At 33.2% G+C, this 20,286-nt stretch overlaps 3 protein-coding genes across 3 annotated transcripts; 1 reads left to right on the top strand and 2 right to left on the bottom strand.

Moving 5' to 3' along the window:
- Positions 1–3,717: 3,717 nt before the first annotated feature.
- On the top strand, positions 3,718–4,851 carry LOC106333278 (profilin). Its single transcript, XM_013771745.1, has 3 exons — positions 3,718–3,897; positions 4,326–4,463; positions 4,585–4,851. The coding sequence occupies exons 1-3, from the start codon at positions 3,766–3,768 to the stop codon at positions 4,717–4,719; spliced, it is 405 nt and encodes a 134-aa protein (XP_013627199.1). The 5' UTR covers positions 3,718–3,765; the 3' UTR covers positions 4,720–4,851.
- A 336-nt stretch (positions 4,852–5,187) lies between these two features.
- On the bottom strand, positions 5,188–9,928 carry LOC106328356 (glucan endo-1,3-beta-glucosidase 12-like). Its single transcript, XM_013766788.1, has 5 exons — positions 9,564–9,928; positions 8,217–9,053; positions 5,736–6,233; positions 5,620–5,662; positions 5,188–5,544 (listed from the first exon to the last, which is right to left on the bottom strand). The coding sequence occupies exons 1-5, from the start codon at positions 9,619–9,621 to the stop codon at positions 5,379–5,381; spliced, it is 1,602 nt and encodes a 533-aa protein (XP_013622242.1). The 5' UTR covers positions 9,622–9,928; the 3' UTR covers positions 5,188–5,378.
- Positions 9,929–10,735: 807 nt separating this feature from the next.
- Positions 10,736–12,117, bottom strand: LOC106331686 (60S ribosomal protein L28-2-like). Its single transcript, XM_013770088.1, has 3 exons — positions 11,924–12,117; positions 11,643–11,806; positions 10,736–11,015 (listed from the first exon to the last, which is right to left on the bottom strand). The coding sequence occupies exons 1-3, from the start codon at positions 12,069–12,071 to the stop codon at positions 10,896–10,898; spliced, it is 432 nt and encodes a 143-aa protein (XP_013625542.1). The 5' UTR covers positions 12,072–12,117; the 3' UTR covers positions 10,736–10,895.
- Positions 12,118–20,286: the final 8,169 nt, after the last annotated feature.

Below are 20,286 nucleotides of genomic sequence, written 5' to 3'. Positions count from 1 at the left end.
CATCGGCAGCAACACGCCTGATAACCGCTACATAAAAACTAGACCGTAAAGGTCTCGCTGGAAAACAAGTCATAAGAACCTTAATTCCAAGACGAACTACGAAAGGCTTAATCCCTTCAACAAGGGTACATAGGCAGCCGTCATAAGGCGCAGCCCCAATCTTATCGCGTTCTACTTTTAGAAGAGCGAGAAGACCACTTACCACTGACTTTTTCGACCATTAATTCCGCCTAACTCACCTAACTTGCCTAACTTGCCAAGCCACTCGCTAGAACCTAACGCTATGAGCTCATGGTTCTAACGAGCTGGGGGGCTAACTGTTGGTGTCAAAATTCGGTCACGACGGAATCAATGTCTGAAAGGCCGTAAGACAAAATCGTCATGAACGTTTTTACGAAAAATAAATCTTTGAAAAAGATTTATCTTTACGAAAAGCTTGAGTCATCGAACAGGAGCTCGAAGAAGATCGCTATGCAGCACCCGAACACACGTTCCGCTCGGTCGCTACGTAGCGACCGAGCTCGAGTCAAGGCTCGGTCGCTACGTAGCGACCGAGCTCGAGCCAAAGCTCGGTCACTACGTAGCGACCGAGCTCTTCCGAAACATCGATACGCCACTAGTCCATGAGTTCTCGTATACCCTTCGATGCTATCTCCCGAAGACCGTAGAGAACCCATTTCACGATCCCTCGCCATTCTAAGTTATCGATCAAACTTTACGTGAAAATCGTGGAAAGTTCGTTCTTTATCGAAAGAAGCCGCAATAAACGCCTCGAGTCGGAAGACGGCCCAAAGGGACCTAAGACATGACTCGAAGCCCAACCTACGATTTCTTAACCAAAGACCTGTAAGCCGCATGATGGTTTACGCTTGGTTCGCAAGGAAAGATAAATGTCAAGTTTCCGCAGATAAATACGAAATTTTGAAGATAATTACGAAGATCGGAAAAAATGGAATATCTCCATTTTTATGCTATGACGGCTTAAGTGCAGAAGGGGAAAAGTGTAAACCGACCTTGGAGCCAGTATATAAGGAGTTCTAGGCGAGAGGCATGAGAGGACTTTTGAGAGAAAACTTAGCACTTAGAGCGATTTAGGCATATTTCTGTTTTTGTTATTCGAGCTGCGACTCAATTAGGTTATTGCCGTCTTAGGGTTTTAGAACTAGGAATCTCGCCGACAGCTCTCGTAGCCTAGGCACTTTCCTTGTTGTAAACACTCAAACGCAGATTCGGAATAAGAACTATCTTGCTCTCCTTTTTTCGATTTCTTATTTTATTACTGTTCTCGTTTCGTGTTCTGATTGCTTGGCGTGTGGTATTAGCAGATATCCGGGACCTTTGGGAAATTTGGGTTTTTCCTAGTTTCCTTATTTAAACGAAAATCGACAATGCGAATTTCGGTTCCCACAGTTTGGCGCTAGAAGGAGGGGGTTCCGGATCAATCTAACTCTCAGCCACAAAACGCTTGATCAAAACAATGTCTGAAATATGAATCATCTTGTCGATCTTCTTCTTCTTCGCATATGCGTTTTTCATAAGCCTTTAGACGCCCAATGATATCTTCAAAACCAGTTGTGTTCAGGTCCAAAATTTGCTCAAGAGAGGCAACTATATGAATGTATTTCTTCCTTGGTAAACATTTCAGAAATTTCTTCACAAGTTTGCTCTCTTCCATAACTTCTCCTAAGGCGGCTGATTTTGACAAAATCTCGGACAACTTTCCAACAAAATCGTCTATGCTATCGCTATCTTTCGTCCTGAGACGATCGAATTCAGACATGAGAGTTTGCAACCTTGCCTCCCTTACTTTGTCCGCACCAACATGACGTCCCTTGACTGCATCCCAGACTTTCTTGGCCGTCTCGAGTTCCCCAACTTGTAGAATCAATGCTTCCGGGATTGATTGAAACAATAGGGCAATTGCCATATCGTTTTTATCGGCTTCATCAGATTCATTCTCCACCACTCCCCATACTTTATGAACTTTAAGCAAGGTTTTCATGCGTATTGCCCATACGGTATAGTTAGTGGCGTTTAACATAGGACACTTTATGGAGGATGGTCCTCCTTCTTCTGTAGGTTTCACCGTTACTATGTCTCCCATGGTCGCTTCTTCTTGATCTTATTAGGGCTCTGATACCAAATATAGTCTCAATAGATCGTATAGAACACAACTATAAGAACACAAATAAAGAACTCTATTTATTAATCTCTCTTAAGGAAACACTCAAAAACCTTAAGCTCCTCAATCACAATACTCTTAAACTCACAAAGGTATGCAACACTCTTACAACTCTTTATATAGAGATTATATTTCCTAAACTCATTAAGAACTTATATTTCCTTTTTCCTTTTTCCTTTAATCCTAAATTCATTAGGATAACTTAAACTCCAAGTTATCTTTAAGCTTATCTCCAACAAGGGCGGGCCGGCCTTAATCTTTATATATAGAGAATAAATTTTTTGACCTATCTAGCTATCTTTCTTTAATGTTGCTGAATCATTTCCAGTTTAGCTACTCTGATTGACATGTATTTGAACAAAACATAGAGTGATATACAAGAATATTAGCAATCAAAACCATAATTTCAAAAAAAAAGATCGAGAGAACGTATTTGTTAAGAGAATGTTGAGAGTGAGGTTCGATAAAGTGTTTAAGTTAGCGACAAAGCAGATCAAAAAAAAAAAATTCGTTTATATTAAACTGAGTGGTTACGTTCTGATGCGTTTAGGCCTTAGGGGTCAATAGTTGTGTAAATGAAAATTTTGAAACTAGAGACCCAAAACTTTAATGCATAACAAACTCTACAAAACCATAAGCTACAACTTAGATCATATATGTTTCCCACACTGATCACTAGACCAGCAGGACTCAATATCACTGATATATATATAATTATATATGTATGCACATAACCTATTATTCGTATTTGAAATCTATCTTCTACAAACCTTAACAACTGAAGCTCCAGAAGCAAACTTCTTCTCAAGCGTTTTTAGATGTGTCATTGAGTTGTATCCCTGATAAACAAACATGTTTAATTAGAAGATTTAATGAAGTAATCTCAAGCTCCCTTTACCTATGAAATGAAATGTTTCGCCAAACAGTCGCTGCAATTACAATTCCCGGTAAGAAATGGGCATGCTACTCTAAGCGCCGTCATTCATTATCTATGGATATCTACAGAGTTTGAAGATAAGAGAAGATGAATATGTCTTGTTTGCAATCAAAATCTCGTTCTTATGATTAATTAAAACTGACTCAGGTTCAAATCACAGATGATAATAGAGACCTCATCCTCACGGCTCACGCATTTGCTTTCTCTACCACAGAGGATAATATATGACATATCCTACTTGATTGGAATTTCAATGATTAATTTCGTGACACAAGCACAACACAAGAGTTTGGTCGGAACTCGGAACAATAATGATTTGTAATGAGTTGACCAAAATAAAAATATTGTAACTGATAACGAGTAAAAGCAATTTACTGCTTGGAAATTCCGTTGGTGTTATTAATAGGGATGGAAATAATGATGGAGCTATAACAAAGGCGAGGTGTGAGCAAACACTAATTGAAATTATATTTTTGAATAATTAAGACGTACGGCTGAGAATTCGTCTACGCGATCAAACGGTTGAAAATCGTTCTTAGTGTATTCTTTATTGCTCCCATATTTATCTGAAGGACGAAGAAGTCCTCACGCAGAACATAACAACATATCATAACGCAGAAAGAAAACGTTAGGAGAGAAGAAGAAGATGTCGTGGCAAACTTACGTTGATGAACATTTGATGTGTGATGTCGGAGATGGTCAGGGTCATCACCTAGCCGCAGCCGCAATCTTCGGTCATGACGGTAGTGTTTGGGCTCAGAGCGCCAACTTCCCTCAGGTAATTTCATTGTGAATGAAGATTCCCTTTTGATCTTTGTTTGGTTTATAATATATGGTTATAGTCGATCGATCTCTATCTTGTTGGTATAATCGTTATTCTTGAGTGTTAATTATGTTACTGTATAAACAATGAAGGAGAATTTCATGAGGAGGTCCTTTTATTTAAAAGATGTTTCCGCTTTGATACTAAACCAAGCATTTCTTGTTGTCATGGACATTTATATTTATATGTATTCCAGTTTCACATAAAGCGTTCTTTTGATTTATATATTTCAAACAAAGATGAATGTTCTTTCTTTCTTTCCTTTTTGTTAAAAAACGATAAATGTTATGCACTTTCTTCTTTCTTTCTTTTTTTGAACATTAAAATGGTATTTACCTCCTTTGTAATATTCCTTATTCTCTTTATGATGTTATTGATGATAGTTCAAGGGACAAGAGTTCGCCAGTATAATGAAAGATTTCGATGAACCGGGCCACTTAGCACCCACAGGGTTATTCCTAGCAGGAGCCAAATACATGGTGATCCAAGGCGAGCCTGGCGCTGTAATCCGTGGCAAGAAGGTAGTGTATATACCCCATTTATTAACTTCATTAACGTACATGTTGTTCATATATATGTATGTATGTATGTGTGCATGAATGATCAAAGATCATTATATATTTTGTTGGTTTGATTCGGTAGGGAGCAGGAGGCATAACCATAAAGAAAACAGGACAGTCATGTGTGTTTGGGATCTACGAAGAGCCTGTGACACCAGGACAGTGCAACATGGTCGTCGAGAGGTTGGGTGATTACCTCATCGAACAGGATCTCTAGATCCTCAATATCCTCAAACCCTATTAGAATGTTCCACCTTCCACATTTTTTATTTATAAACTTATATTTGGTATTGGGTTTGTGAAGCCTGATTGAGAGACTGGTTTTTTTGAGAAAATTTGTGTTTTTCTTTTTGTTTTCTTTGGTTTGCTTCATGTTTTGTCAACCATGTTTAATTAATTTGACACTTTTGGTTATAAAAACATAATATGTCTTACGATAACTAATTATAACTAGTTTGCCTGTTTAACTGAATCTGCAGCTTAGACCTTTTTTCTGGGCTTCTTGGAAAATTCGTGCTTGCTTGCCTAAGTGCTAACCTTGTCTCACAACTTCCGCCCTAGGTTCGATCTTGCAAAGAACTAAGAAACAATCACATTGTGTTTGGTTCTGATGAGTCCCTATTACATCTTAGTTTTCATGATCAATCAACTCTACTTCTCAATGTATCCTGGTTATCGATTTGGGTAATGAAATAATTGTCTTGGATCAATCACTTGTCTGTACTTTGAAATGATTACATTTGAACCACACACACATGCACCACTAAGCTCATCTCTCCAGCCAAGCAATGCAAGAAATTACCGGTACTAAAGTTCTATTAAACTCCGGTTTGGTACACTAACTCAAAACTTCACAGACAAGGTAACCAGTGTCTCTCACCATAATAGACTCAAACTAACTGCAAAGCACGGCAACAGAACAGAGACAGCAACGGAAACCACCATATGTCTGATTCCTTCATTGCTTGTCGAAGGAGAAGCCAAGGGTGAATCAATGGCAGTTATGTTTCCTGTGATATTACCCGCCATTGTTCTGTTCATTCTGCACAACACAACAACAACATCAGCTTTAGTTTTAATCAGAAGAGTGAGAGAGAGAGAGAGAGAGAGAACTCACCCATCAGTAGATGGAGCAATCATGTACAGACAGTTACCATAGCCTGCAATAGCATATACATTTTGAGAACTCAAGTAGGAGACTACAATGGAAAGTGTATGTAGGCAAGCACTTACTAGGGTCCTTGTCAACTTCAACGCTCACTCCACCAAAGCTGCAATCTAAGCTGCTCCCTCCACTCTGCTGGTAATAAGTATTAAACGCATACGATGCATGTGAGAGAACAGTGTCTGGCTCAAAGCAAGGTTGGTTTGGCTGAACAGCTGAACAATCAACGTTCCCTGGACCACAAGCCCAGTCCAACGCGCTCTGCAGCTCAGTCACCGAAGCTTGCGATGAAGCAACACACCATTTCTTGGCTCCTCCTCCTCCTCCAATGGTTACAGTTGAGTTACTGTTGTCACCTGGATTTGGACTAACACCTGTGGTTGAGTTTGTTGGAGAGACAGGGCCAGGGACAGCGCTCTCTCCAGTGAAGTCTAACGCGTAGACACTTGTTCCATTCGCATAGAACATTCCCCAGTTTCTCTCAGACTCCATCCCTGGCTTGCGGTTCTCATTGAACAACGAGAACAAGTACACATCTATCTCTTCCCCGGGCTTTGCAGGAGTACCTAACCAAAGGTTAACAAGTTAATGTTATGTTTCCATCCAGTGAAGTCTCAAATTATTTTTTAGACCATGTTCAAAAAAATATTAGTTATACATCTAATAATGTAATAAAATAGTTTTAAAAGTTAATAATCTATTTATATATGTTTAACGTTTTTTTTTTAAATATAAGCTCTAACTGTCTAACAAAAGCACTATATCTAAAAAATTAACATTTTAGATCCTAATTTATAGCTGACCAAAAAAAAAGATCCTAATTTATATATTTATTCAGTTTTTACTTATTTATTTATTTAGTTTTTAATTCTTAATTTTTATCTTTACACCTATTCAACCACTCCACTTGCACATTATTAGATACTAGATGATGGCCTGCACATTTGTGTGGACTAATATACATCAAACTAATTCAAATTTTAACATAATGTTTAATTTCAATCTAAATTATTTAATTAGCTTTAAATATTAAATTAAACAGAAGATATAATTTTATCTTTTTTATTACAGCGCATCACAGATAATAGTTTGCTACTTGCAAAATCTTTTGTTTATTATATCACTAAACCACACACGTAAAAGTATATTATCATAATAACCTAATAAGATTTTATAAATATTTTAAAATAACTTCAAAGATAAATCTACAAAAGAAACCACAATTACCAATTATCACGGAAAGCTATGAAATCAAACCTCTCTTCGTCGAAGTCTTAATTGTATTTATGAATTTCCTTTTTCGGAGTTTATAGTTACACCTATTATCCATAATAATTAAAAAAATACTTTTATTTAACTAAAATTTTATAAATTAAAAGTGATAGATTATATATGTCTAGTAAAAATTGAATTTTTTAGTTATAATGGCGAGATATTGTATTCTTTAGACTCATATTTTTTATTGGTAAGATAGTTCAGTGACATAAAAGAAAAAAATATTTCTTTTAAAAATGATAGATAAAAAATTAAACAATTTAATATTACTAAAGTAAACATAAGATGAACTAAACTATAAAACTATTGCAATAATTTGATAATACTTGTTAACAATAATTATCTCTGAATATAATGAAAATATTTATTAAATAATCATTAAAAATGTTTTAAAACTAACAATTCAAAAAGTTTTTTATTAAAAATAATGAAAATAATGACTAGACCTAAATCATGGAATATGACAAATAAGCTTCTAAAAATAATAAAATATACAAATAAGCAAAACAACCTAAAATCATAGAGAATATGACAAGTAAGCAAAATTAAAATTAGCACCTAAAATTATTTAAAAATATAAAAAATATAAAAAAATAAATAAAATTACCAATTAAAATTATGAAGAACATAAAAATAAATAAATAACCTATATTATGGAGGATATAACAAATAAGCAAAACTAAAATCATTAAAACAAAACAAATAAACAAATTACCTAAAATTATGGAAAATATGACAAGTAAACAATAAGCAATGACAAATAAGAGTGTCACAAAAAAAAACAATGACAAGTAAGCAAAATCACTTCATAAATAATACTCCCTCCGTTTCATATTGTAAGTAGTTTTAGGAAAATGTTTTTGTTTCAAAATGTAAGTAGTCTTCGTATTTTTAGGTAATTTTTACATTTATTGAATACAATGTGACCAATCAAATTAAATAGACTTATTTTTTATTGGTTAAATTATATCTAACCTATTTATTATAAAATACTTTTTAAAAACATAATAATTTTCTTAATCTTCATGCTTTTAGCCAAAACTACTTATATTATGAAACGGAGGTAGTAGTATAGATAGATAGTGCTTATATATATCTAAAACTTTAAAGTTTTTTTAGGTCCTACTTTATATATAATTTAAAGTTTCAAATCCTAATTTGTATATTTAATTTAAAAATTTTATTTTTAAATTGGGATCTTATTCGACTGCTCCACTTGCAAATTATTAGGTGGTCAGATTTCCATCTACTATGTAACTAAAGATCATATATACCTGGATCACCAATGACATGGCGTATGAGGTTGGTATTGTAAGCCAGAGCATTATCAGGAGTTGCAGCCGTCTCTTTAGGCGAGCCTTTACTAGGCCACCCCGACTCAGTAACCATAACCTTAACGGTCTTGAAGTTCATAGCCGTCAAGGCGAAATAGACAGCGTCAAGCTGAGCATCAAACATGTTGGAGTAAAGCAAACCCGTCGCAGGGTCAACAACCTGCGAAGACGACTCGAACAAAGCGTACTCCAACTGAACCTTCTCAGCTGAATCTCTGTAAGCGTAGTAAGGATACAAGTCGATCATAAAGGGAGACTCGTTCTCCACCAAGAACTCAAGCATCGGTTTCAAGAACGCTGAGTGTTTCTTGCTGAAGGTAGCTGACGAAGGAGGGAAGGAGCGAGACAAGATAGCGAGCGAGTGGGAGCTCGAGATCTTGATCTTTTTGTCCAAACCGGCTTTCTTCAGAGCGGTGTGGATGTTTTGCATTGCTGGTACGACGAGGCCGGTGGCGTTGTCTGGCGCTTCGGTTACTTCGAGACCGACGGATATGGAAGTGATTTTGGTGGTTGGGTAGTAAGGGAGGATGTTGTTGCGGAGCCACGTGTCGACGTTGGATTGGAACTGAGCGAATGCGAGTAAGTCAGCGTTGGGGACACCGATCATGAGCTCGATGCTAGTGTTTGCCAAGGCTTTGAGGACGTCTACGTTGGCGTCGTAGATACGGACGAACTTGATGTTGAGGTGTTGGATTAGCTCGGATACTTTGTTGGGGCTTGGGAGGTTGTCTGCGTTGCGTCCGTAACATATCCCTATATTGCTTGCCACACCAAGCTCTGCAACAGTTTTCAAAAGAGACATTTTGAGGCTTCTTCTGACAAGAACTAGTTCAAAACTAACCGGTTCGAGATTTTTCAGACAATAACTACAGAGTAGTAAGTAGCAGAGATAAACTTAGAAAAGCATAGAACTTTGACATCGAGAAGAGGGAATCTCATAACAAGTCTCAAAGCATCTAAAGTAGTTCAAAGCTAACAAGGGTTTGAGATTTTTCAGACAAGAAGAACAATGTAGCAGAGATCAACTTAAAACACAATAAAGAAACAGACTTTGACATCGAGAAGACGAGATAATGTAACCCAGAAGAGAGAATGTCAAACCATGTAAAGTAGTTCAAAGCTAACAGGTTGGAGATTTTTCAGACAAGAACTAAAGTGTAGCAGAGATCAACTTAGAACCCAATAAAGAACCAAACTTTGACATCAAGAAGACGAAACAATGTTAACCCAGAAGAGGGAATTAGAGGTAAATGCAAACCCAAACGAGGAATTTGATTAAAGACATACTCAGGAAGGCAAGAATGGAGACACAAGTCCAGAAGATTAGCTTCAGTCTTGTACCCATTTTCTTTCTCTCAGACAAAAGGTTTTTTTTTTTTTTTACTTGAGTGGAGTGTTTGTACCAAGCAATGTAAGGCCTCACTCTCTCAAGAACACTTGTTTGGCCTGAAGTAGGGGGCGAAGCACAGAGTTCTAGAGATAGATAGATAATAGGGAGGAGAGAAAGAGGCGTTGTGTGTGTTTCTAGCAAGTGAACGTTGTGCTTTCTCTATCAGAGTTCGGATTCCAGCTGAGAATATAAAATTGGGTTCAGAGAAACGTCTCGATTCCGTGGATTAAGCGAGCATGTTTGTTCTCTCTCTCTCTCTGTCTTTGACTGTTGCAGAGTTACTGCTTCCAAGAATAAACTCTCTTTATTGGAGTAATAATGAATAAAAATTGTATAAAAGCAAATGCGTTCCAGTGCAGAGAGTACGGACAACAGTGCTCTGCTTTTTATTTTGTTTTTATTTAACGGTCCAATCTTGCTTCCCTCAAATAATTTCCAACCTCCAAATACGTTCATTAGAAGTTTAGTTTGAAGCATTCATGTTTTGGGTCTAATCGATCAAGTATTAAGCCACTCCGGTGGGACCTCAGAGCAGTTGATTGTTGATGTTTTTGGCTAAACACAAAATCAGCGCAGAGTGACTTCACCTTTTTCTCTCCAATCAACTTGCAAGCAGTTTTATAACGAACGTGGAAGGAGAGTTTTTACTTCCGAGGAATCGCAGAGTCAAAAAAGATTTAACAAGTTCTTGGAATGGCTTCAGATGCTACTAGATATGGCACTCTTTCTTTCACATGTAGATTACATGATCTACATGGCTCGATGGATTCACAATATTATGATCAAGACCAGCTACTACTGATTCTTGCACGCATTGGACTGTGATAAGATCATGGTCAAGGCTGAGATTCAGATATGGAACGTGTTGCTCCTATATTAATGGGAAGTCTCCCACTTGTATAACATGTTCCTTATTTGTGTAGTTGGAAGTTACTTTGTTGATTCCCTTCTTTGTGTATTTAAGCAACGATGGTTTTAAGGAATGATATGAAAAGAAAATTGTAGTAAAAGTGTTTCCAAGTCTTTGGGTTCCATCAGACTGATGGACACATTCAGCATCCAGTGAAAATAATATTAAAATAGTTTTTAATATCATTCAGCAATGTAGGTGTTTCAAGCAAAACACTCATCTGTCCATAAAAAATCTTTAACCTACAAAGCAGTGTCTGAAACTTTCAAAACAAGCTCTTTCAGAAGTAAAATGTTCATTCAGTGGTGGATTCTTCAAATCAGGCCTGCCTGTTCCTCCTCTTGGGACCAGACTTGGCGACTCTAAGACCCTTGCTGATCACGCTGAGCCTAGCAAGTGCTGCCTTCTTCAAATCAGGCCTGTAGTAGTTGTCCACAACCTGAAAAAGATTAGACGGTAAATCCATTAATACTGATATACAAAGGAGTAAAAGACGAACCTGGTATGAAAATAGTACTTAGAAAAAAAAACAGTATCTCAGAAGCCAAGCGTAACAAAGGTATTTCATTGAAGAAAGAGACACCACAAAGGACTACTCTCTTCTTACGTGTTAGCTTTCTCATCACAGATAAACAAATGTCACAAACAAGTATAGAATCAGTAAATTAACATGAACTGCTAAAGATTATTTATCTCAGAAGCCAAGCGTAACAAATATATTTCATGGAAGAAAGACCCCACAAAGGAGTCTTTTCTTCTTACGTGTTAGCTTTCTCATCACTGATAGAAGTTGCAAAACAAATAAACTATCGAGTATGCATTATTATGATATTATTATTAGCTCAGAAGCCAAGCGTAACAAATGTATTTCATAGAAGAGATAACCCCACAAAGGAGTCGTCTCTTCTTACGTGTTAGCTTTCTCATCACTGCTCATGAAACCAAACCTAAAGTATCATCCATTCACCACAAGATTGAAAGCTAACAAATCTAGAGCATGAACCTATAAAGCAACCAAAAGTAACAACGGCTAAACAGTTATTGAATATAAGAAAATGAGTTATACCTGGTTGGCAACAGCTTTGGCCATCCTGGGGAACTCCTTCTTGAGGACAGACTTGTTAACAGAGAGCTTAGGCTTGTTTTGCTTCTTGGTCTTGGTTGTTCCAAGTACAACGCCTTGCTCCTTGTCAGCTACCTGAATGGTCACTGTCTTCTTGTTCGCCAAACCTAAAATAAATAAAAAAGATCCAACCTTTAATCATATATGCAATCAATAAATTCACATCAAAAGATCCAAACTTCAGAGCTTATATCAAACAGATTAACAAGAGTTAGCGTCATTACCAGAGTGCTTGTAAGAGTTGAGGTTGCATAGGTTGTTGGTCTCCTTGCTGAACTGAACCTTAGCATTGCCTCTGCCGAACTGTTTGACCAAGAAACAGTTGTTTCTCTTTACGATCTCCCAGACTAGCTGTCCTGGCACTGTTGTCATTTCTATGTTAGATGACGGCGGAGTAGAAGGAGACTCGTGCCTTAGGTTAAGACAATGAGTGATATATATATACACTCTCTGTAAAACCCTAGTTTAAATTCTCTGATTGTAATATTGTTAGATCTAATTATATTATTCTTGAAAGGTAAGCAATTGGGCGTTTGGTCTAGTGGTATGATTCTCGCTTTGGGTGCGAGAGGTCCCGAGTTCGATTGTCGGAACGCCCCTTTTTGTGTATAACAGTATATATAATGATAACGACCTGCAAAACAGAATGTTCTGTTGTGGGAGCCAAATCCAAATCGTGTTTTGCCTCCCCTTCCCAAATCAAGATATGAAACTCAAATTAAAGCATTGTTTCAACCTTGTTGATTTTGTTCCATGTAGTGTGGTTAAAGTTGTAGTTACAACTCGGGATGTGATTTCCAAAGAACCACATCAATTAGCACTCTCTCAGCAGTATGTCAAACTCCAAAATCTCGAAATTTCAGAGCAAGAAATAGATTACACTCTAAGAACTTAAAACAAAAGTTCGAAATTTCGATCCTTAGAACATGTTCTTCATGTGGTTCTTTGTTTTGGAATCTTGCAGTGTTTTTGAACAAATTTCTAATTATAGTACGCAGTTGCGTTTTTTATTCAAAGATCTTATAAAGTGGAAACCAGCGGGGTTAGCCTAGTGATCTTGAGGGAGCTTCGGCCCCAATACGGACCCGGGTTCGATTCCCACTGGCCACCAGGGAATTCACATGAGGACTTGCTCTGGCGCCCGAGACCGAAGACCATTGTCTGGGTGTTGAACCCGCTACGGACTCGGTCTCTAGTCTGGACCACCACGGTGGAGGCAGGACACTCGGTTATCAAAAAAAAAAAAATCTTATAAAGTGGAATAATGACATAAATCTTAACATATTTAGGTTTAAAAAAAACACAACCGAAATTATACTAACTCTGTTTCAATATAAGTGGTGTTTGACCAACAAAATTGATGTTACATAATTTATATTCTCGACATTGTAAATAGAATTTAATATCATCTGAAATTTGTAACCAATTACAAAATACTGAATTTTTTTTCTTATTTGCTCTATTTGTTTTATTTAACGACTAGGTAATCTTTCTGTGCTCATGCACGGGTATAAATATTTACAAAATAAATACTATAATAATTGATTGTTATTTATTTTTAATTTTAAATTAATTTATAATTTGTATGCATAATTTATATTAATAATATTTTATTACTTTAATTAGACATATGATTTTAGATATGTTATATCTAGTCGGTTTTGTTGTTTTTTTAGAGTCGGTTTAGTTATCATTTGAGTATATTAGATTTCATCTATTTCTCTGTATTCAACAATAATATTTTTTTTTTTAAATATATTAAAATTATGATTAATTTTCTTATTTTCATTTATGTTGGTTTTTGGCTTAGACATGTAAATATATTTGAGAAAGATTATGTATAACTTAAGATATATTGGTCTTAGAATGAAATATAAAATAAACTAAAGTGTCTGATTCCAAATTATGTAAATTAATATAATGATAATATTCTACAATCTCATGTATATATAAAAATTTTACAAAATAACTAAATTATAACAGTTGGTTAATATTTTATTTTCATTTGTTAATACGTTTTGAGTCATCCTATAATTTACATTTATAAAAAAAAATATTATTATTATAAAATTAGATATTCTTATTGTAGTTAAATATATAATTTTAGATATAAGTTGGATTAGTCGAGTCACTCATGTTGTGAGTATATTGAGTTATATATATTTTTTTCAAATTCAAACTGAAGTATAATTGTGTTTATTATAATTAAGTAAAATCAAATTAATTTTATTTATCGTTTAAATGTGAATGTAGTTTCATAATATTTATCAAATTATATGTTGATTTTTTTAAAAAAAACAATTTCAGGAAATAAAGCGATGATCAATATGAAGTTACGTATATAAGTAACTAATACATTTTTTGGAAGCTCCTGAACACATATAAATATTTACAATAATTAAATTGAAATGGTAAGCTAAAATTTATTTAAATAATCTTAAAAATGAGAATTCATATTTGCTTTGGTATTTTAATCCTAGTCATATTAAGTTCCACAAACATAAAAAAAACATAAAATTTAAAAGCAAATTTGATATTATGTAAACAAATAATTTTAATAATGATAAAAAATATAATATATCTACCTCGTTAAAGTATATAGTGTTATGTTATTTTAAAATTATGTATTAAAAGAAATAATATTTCTTTTTCTAATATTAAGATTATGTGTGTGAATGTCGTTTTATGAAATCACATTATATGCAAATATATATTTTCATCTAAGAAAATATAGATATAAGAAATATTTTATTACTTCAAAAGTATATTTTATGTTATTTATATATACATACATTTTCGTTTTTAGTTCTGTTTTTTAAACTTTATAAATTTTTCCTTTTTTATTATATATGTTATTTGAAATTTTTTTAAAAGGAAACTAAATAAAAAATTCGATAATAGTATTTAAATGTAATATTTTAAATTCATTAAGGGTATCAGCGTAATCAACCATCGTGAGAGTTAACGTAAGCGCGACACATAAAAAACTGGCTCCTCAAATAATATTATAGAGATACTTTCATATAAACAAAATAAACTGTATAAAAAGTTGTATTTTAATCCATATGCAAAGACTTTAAAAATCACTTATATTGAAACAAAGAGAATAATATTTGTTTATTTATTTAGAATTTTTTTGGTTATAGACAAAACTATTAAAATTTCGCTGTTTTGTTTTGTTTATTTTTCATTTAAAATTTAATATTATTATTTACATTAGACATTTAAATATTTATTAATTTTAAAATTTATATTTTTACTATACATTCTAATTATTAATTTTCACAAAAATTAAATAGTTTAGATTATTATTGATATTTTATGTGAAATGAAGAAAAAATTATTCGCCGTGAAATTCTTCTTGTGTTTTTAATAGTTAATATATAATTTTATATTAAAATTAATTAAACTAGTGACAAGTCAGACTTTACAGCCCTGAACATGCACTAGCCAAACTCCAAAAACCCACATCAGCTAGTATTCTCTCTGTTTTATTGCAATAATAACATGTCAAATTCCAAATTATTGAGCTTACAATTCCGGAAATAATAGACCATCACCACAAGAACTTAAAACAAAACTTCAAATTTCGAATCATGTGGTTCTTTGTTTGGAATCTTGCAGCGTCTTTGAACAAATTGCAAATTATTTTGATCCGTGCGTCCACACGGGTGTTTGCTTTAATTTGTAAAAACATTATAAATTCATAACTAATCGGTAATTGTTAGATTTTAAAAATTATGGTCCTTTTATATATTATTGTTTGACTATTATTGTATTTCTAATACGAATAAAGGAATACTAATACATTCATATATTAATATTTTTTTGTCATTGTTTTTTTGATATTGTAACTCAGATATTATAGTTATTTCTAGTATTGTATATTTAATTCTATTTCGGTGGTCCATAAAAAGTAGAAAGAAGGTTTACTCAATCTACTAGTTCCTTTGTATTTTTTTATATATATTGAAAACAATTTATAATGGTTATTGGAAAATACATTAGTAAAAATTAATTTTTGAATACATGTATATTTTTAAATCAATTTTTGTTTTGAATTTTGTTTAATGATTAATTTAGACAAAATATGTTTTTAGTTAGTTAGATTGGACCAGTTGCACAAAAAAGTAATTAGATTGAGTCATTTTCGTATATTTTAAATCTGGTTCAAACAGATAATTTATAAAAATATAATGGACTCAATTTCTTTAAATAATATAAACCTTTTTTTTTAATATACTGCTATCAATATTTTCAAACAATATTATATTTCTTTTTAATTAGGTTATTCTTGTTTCCAAACATTCTCAAATGTACTTCTACTTTAATAAGATATAAGATATAATATTACAAAATATGTTGTTATTTTTCTTTTCATGTCACTATTAAATATTATATATGTGTCATCATATAATTAATCGTATTTTTTACCTACCATCATATAAGTAATCATATAATTAATAGCATTTTATACATAACATCATATAAATAATCATATATATTATACTTTCAAAACTTAATATGAAATATAAAAATTATAATTTATGTTGGTGTTTGAAATTGCTTTGTATTGTATTTTTCTTAAATATATTTAAAACATTTTTATAATGGTTATAAAAAAACATTTTAGTAAAATCAATTTTTGAATATATATATATTTTTGAACCAATTTTTTATATAAATCAATTTTAGATTAATATTTTGATTTGAAATATGTATATAAAATTTAAATTTTGTTTTATGATTACTTTAGACAAAAATGTTTTTAAGGTAATTAGATTGGGCCAGCCATTTTGGTATATTTTAAAACTGGCCCATATATATAGTTTTCATAATATAATGAATTTTCAATTTTTCTTGATAATATAAGTCCATTACTTTTTTTCTTTAATATATTATTATCTATGTTTTAAAACAATACTATAATTTTTTTTAACTACTATCTATGTTGTCAAACAAAAGCTTAAAAATGCTTCTACTTTAATAAGATAGAATATATAATATTATATTTCTTTTTAATTAGGTTATTCTTGTTTCCAAACATTCCCAATGGTACTTCTACTTTATTAAGATAGAAGATATTATATTGCAGAAATATGTTGTTTTTTTTTTTTTTGAAAGAATGTTAAATTTATTCAAATCAAAAAAACTTTTTTACAACAAGTGTGACTTTGTTTCAGAGTTTGTGTAAGAGTAAGCTGAATTTAGAAAACAACTTAACCCCTCACTAGCTTCTTGTATCAAACCAGACCTCTAAAGCTCTGGAAAACTTTCGACACCCTCCCATTCTCAAAGAAGATATCTGATTTCTTACTCCTTTTATCAATGAATTTTAGCAAAAATGCCGATGACTGATGCGTCTCTCCATGTTTTTTACCATTTCTTTCTCGCCATATGGAATGGATAGAGCATTGAAACGCATATCTTAGAAGAAACATGTGAGTGGAGTTCCTTCCAGTTTCTGCCAACATGTTTAGAATGCAGAACCAATCCTCTGTGTAGCGAGATCCCAACAGCTTCCTTGTTAAACCCTTCCAAATCTGCTGAGCATAAGCACAACTGAAAAAAAGGTGTTCTCGAGTTTCCAAATGGCCTGAGCACAAGACACAGTGAGCATCCGTTTGTGGGCTCTATTTTTGAATGTGAATTCCAGTTGCCAAACGATCATGGATTGCAATCCAGGTGAGAATAGAGTACCTTGGAGTTGCACCTGGAAACCAGATAACCCGATGCCAGTTTACATGTGGAGACTGTAATCTTGTCATCTGCCAAGTTTGTTTAGTGTTGAAGGATGGCTGAAAGAGTCTCACATTCCCTTCCAAAGCCGCATATCAGTCTCTGAATATAGACCCTGCAGCCTAACTTTTAGAATTTCATTCTCAATTCGTAGCAGAAGATCCACCTGATGACGCCGACTTCTATATCTTTGAACTGCGAATTCCACTGTGGCGTTTATAGGAATACCCAAATCTATACAACCTCGAGAGCCTGTGTTGTTTTTTTTTTCATGTCACTATTAAATATCATATATGTGTCATCATATAATTAATCGTGTTTTTACATACCATCATATAAGTAATCATATAATTAATAGTATTTTATACGTACCATCATATAAATAATCATATATATTATATTTTTAAAACTTAATATGAAATATAAAAATGATAATTGACGTTGGTGTTTGAAATTCCTTTGTATTGTATTTTTCTTAAATATATTTAAAACATTTTTATAATGGTTAAAAAACATTTTAGTAAAATTAATTTTTGAATGTATGTATATTTTTGAATCAATTTTTGATATAAATCAATTTTAAATTAATATTTTGATTTGAATATGTATATAAAATGTAAATTTTGTTTTATGATTACTTTAGACAAAGATATTTTTAGGTAATTAGATTGGGCCAACCATTTTCGTATATTTTAAAGTTGGCCCATATATATAGTTTTCATAATATAATGAATTTTCAATTTTTCTTGATAACATAAGTCCATTAGTTTTTTCCCCTTAATAATTACTATCTATGTTTCAAAACAACACTATATTTTTTTAACTGATATCTATATTACCAAACAAAAGCTTAAAGTATTTATACTTTAATAAGATATATTTTTTTTTTAAATCAAAGATCTTATAAAGCAGAATGACATAGTTCTCAACATAGGGAAAATAGCTTATTCATGCCTGAACTAGGGGTTGCTGAGAAAATAAATACTCCAACGTTTACTGCATGCCAAAACATACTTTAACTAATCAAAATTTTGAAATTCAATGTCTGAACTAGGGGTGGATAAAAAAATACATACCCCAACTCCTATTGCATGCCAAAACATACCTTAACTAATCAAAAATTTGAAATATATGCCTAGTCTTTAGAATTCAACGCTAATCCCAATTTTGACTTAAACTTTGGTTATTAATTGTTAACGACGATGACTAGGATACTTAGTTGGCTAATGAGTCAGATTAATAATAATTGGACCTAATCGAAAATCAAATTGAAATGGGTCAACTCTGATAATAGTTGGGCTGAATCCCTAAAACAATGGGTCATTATCAATACGATGTCGTTTGTTATGTGTTTTTATCTTCTCTTCTTTCTTTCTTCTTCTGCGACAGAGTGAAGGATCCCGACAAAGCAGAGTGAAGAGACAAAACACAGAACAAATGACTTCGTAGAGATAATGGTCCATTGTTTTAGGGTTCCGACCCAACTATTATCAGATGTGACCCATTTCAATTTAATTTTCGATTAGGCCTAACTCATTAGCCAACTAAGTATCCTAGTTAGTCGTTAACAATTAATTAACAGAGTTTAAGTCAAAATTAGGATTAGCGTTGACTTCTAAAGATTAGACATAAATTTCAAATTTTTGATTAGTTAAAGTATGTTTTAGCATGCAATAGGAGTTAGGGTATATATTTTTTCAACGATCCCTAGTTCAGACATGAATTTCAAATTTTTGATTAATCAAAGTATATTTTGCCATGCTGTAGAAGTTGAGGTATGTATTTTCTCATTGATCGCTAATTCAGGCATGCAGTAGAAGTAAAAGTTGGGTATATATTTACGGTTGCAAGAAAGGTGGATAAAATTATAATATGTTTATTTATTTAGTTTGTTTTTGTTTTTTTTTTTTTTGCTAAAATTTGGAATTGAAATGGTTAGTTACATGGTTTTAGTTTGTTGATTGCAGGTGCGGCTACGGTCAGATCTGATGCAGCTTGGAATGAAGTAAATCAAATTGCAGGCCTCGGATGGACGATCAATGATGATGGGTAATGTTCCTCTTTCTCAGCCCCAGAGCACTTTGTTCGATCTCCTCTCATGGCAGAAGGCCTCGCGCTGAGGAGAGCTATCTTACAATGTAAGGAGATCGGAATCTCAAAGATCCGGTGTGAATCGGACTCTTCAACCCTCATCAAATCTCTGAATTTGGAGACCTCTGCGGCGGAGCTTTATGGAGTCGTGACAGATATCATAGAGCTTGCCTCCTCTTTTGATTCTATTTCCTTTGTGTGGATCCCTCGTGAGAGGAATGTAGTTGCAGATGGCTTAGCAAAACTTGTTTTATCAGCTGAGCTTGCCATTATGGCACCAACTAACATTGAGTAATGAATTTAATGAAGTTTGAGTTTCAAAAAAAAAGATGTTTTATTTTTGAATGACAGTTCTCAACGTGAAATTTCTCTTGTATTTTTCATAATTAATATAGAGCTTTTTGCAGAATTGACCTATAACTTAAAGTCAAACACAAAACTAACCTCCTTTTTTTTGAAAATTGGTTTTGCCCTATTCACCCCACAAGTTTATATAATTTACGAAAATGCCATCAATTTTTTTTTTCTTTTTTTTTTCGAAAATGACATTTTTACTCTCTCACCCTCATCATCTTCAAGTAATTACAAGATTGCCATTGTCATCAATACCACAACCACCATGAACAACCAATTTGAAGCTTTTAATGCTCCCAAAATCGATTTACCCTTCTTCTTTTTTCATTCTTGTGAACTAAACACAACATATCTCTCACTTTCTCTCCACAATGAGCTAAAAAAACCCAAGATTTTGATTCTA

The sequence above is a fragment of the Brassica oleracea genome, chromosome C3 (assembly GCF_000695525.1).
Source record: "Brassica oleracea var. oleracea cultivar TO1000 chromosome C3, BOL, whole genome shotgun sequence".
Taxonomy (NCBI): Eukaryota; Viridiplantae; Streptophyta; class Magnoliopsida; order Brassicales; family Brassicaceae; genus Brassica; species Brassica oleracea.
Note: the sequence above shows the minus strand (reverse complement) of the source record. Positions and strands in the feature narration are given on the sequence as shown.

What these genes read in the sequence shown, in the direction of transcription:
- LOC106333278 (XM_013771745.1), top strand. Translation starts at nt 3,766, where the DNA reads ATGTCGTGGCAAACTTACGTTGATGAACATTTGATGTGTGATGTCGGA. An exon ending in AGAGCGCCAACTTCCCTCAG is followed by an intron (nt 3,898 to 4,325) that starts GTAATTTCATTG and finishes TATTGATGATAG; the next exon opens with TTCAAGGGACAAGAGTTCGC. An exon ending in CTGTAATCCGTGGCAAGAAG is followed by an intron (nt 4,464 to 4,584) that starts GTAGTGTATATA and finishes TTGATTCGGTAG; the next exon opens with GGAGCAGGAGGCATAACCAT.
- LOC106328356 (XM_013766788.1), bottom strand. Translation starts at nt 9,621, where the DNA reads ATGGGTACAAGACTGAAGCTAATCTTCTGGACTTGTGTCTCCATTCTT. An exon ending in CCATGTCATTGGTGATCCAG is followed by an intron (nt 6,234 to 8,216) that starts GTATATATGATC and finishes ACCTTTGGTTAG; the next exon opens with GTACTCCTGCAAAGCCCGGG. An exon ending in TGAAGTTGACAAGGACCCTA is followed by an intron (nt 5,663 to 5,735) that starts GTAAGTGCTTGC and finishes ATGCTATTGCAG; the next exon opens with GCTATGGTAACTGTCTGTAC.
- LOC106331686 (XM_013770088.1), bottom strand. Translation starts at nt 12,071, where the DNA reads ATGACAACAGTGCCAGGACAGCTAGTCTGGGAGATCGTAAAGAGAAAC. An exon ending in CAACTCTTACAAGCACTCTG is followed by an intron (nt 11,807 to 11,923) that starts GTAATGACGCTA and finishes TATTTATTTTAG; the next exon opens with GTTTGGCGAACAAGAAGACA. An exon ending in CCAAAGCTGTTGCCAACCAG is followed by an intron (nt 11,016 to 11,642) that starts GTATAACTCATT and finishes AATCTTTTTCAG; the next exon opens with GTTGTGGACAACTACTACAG.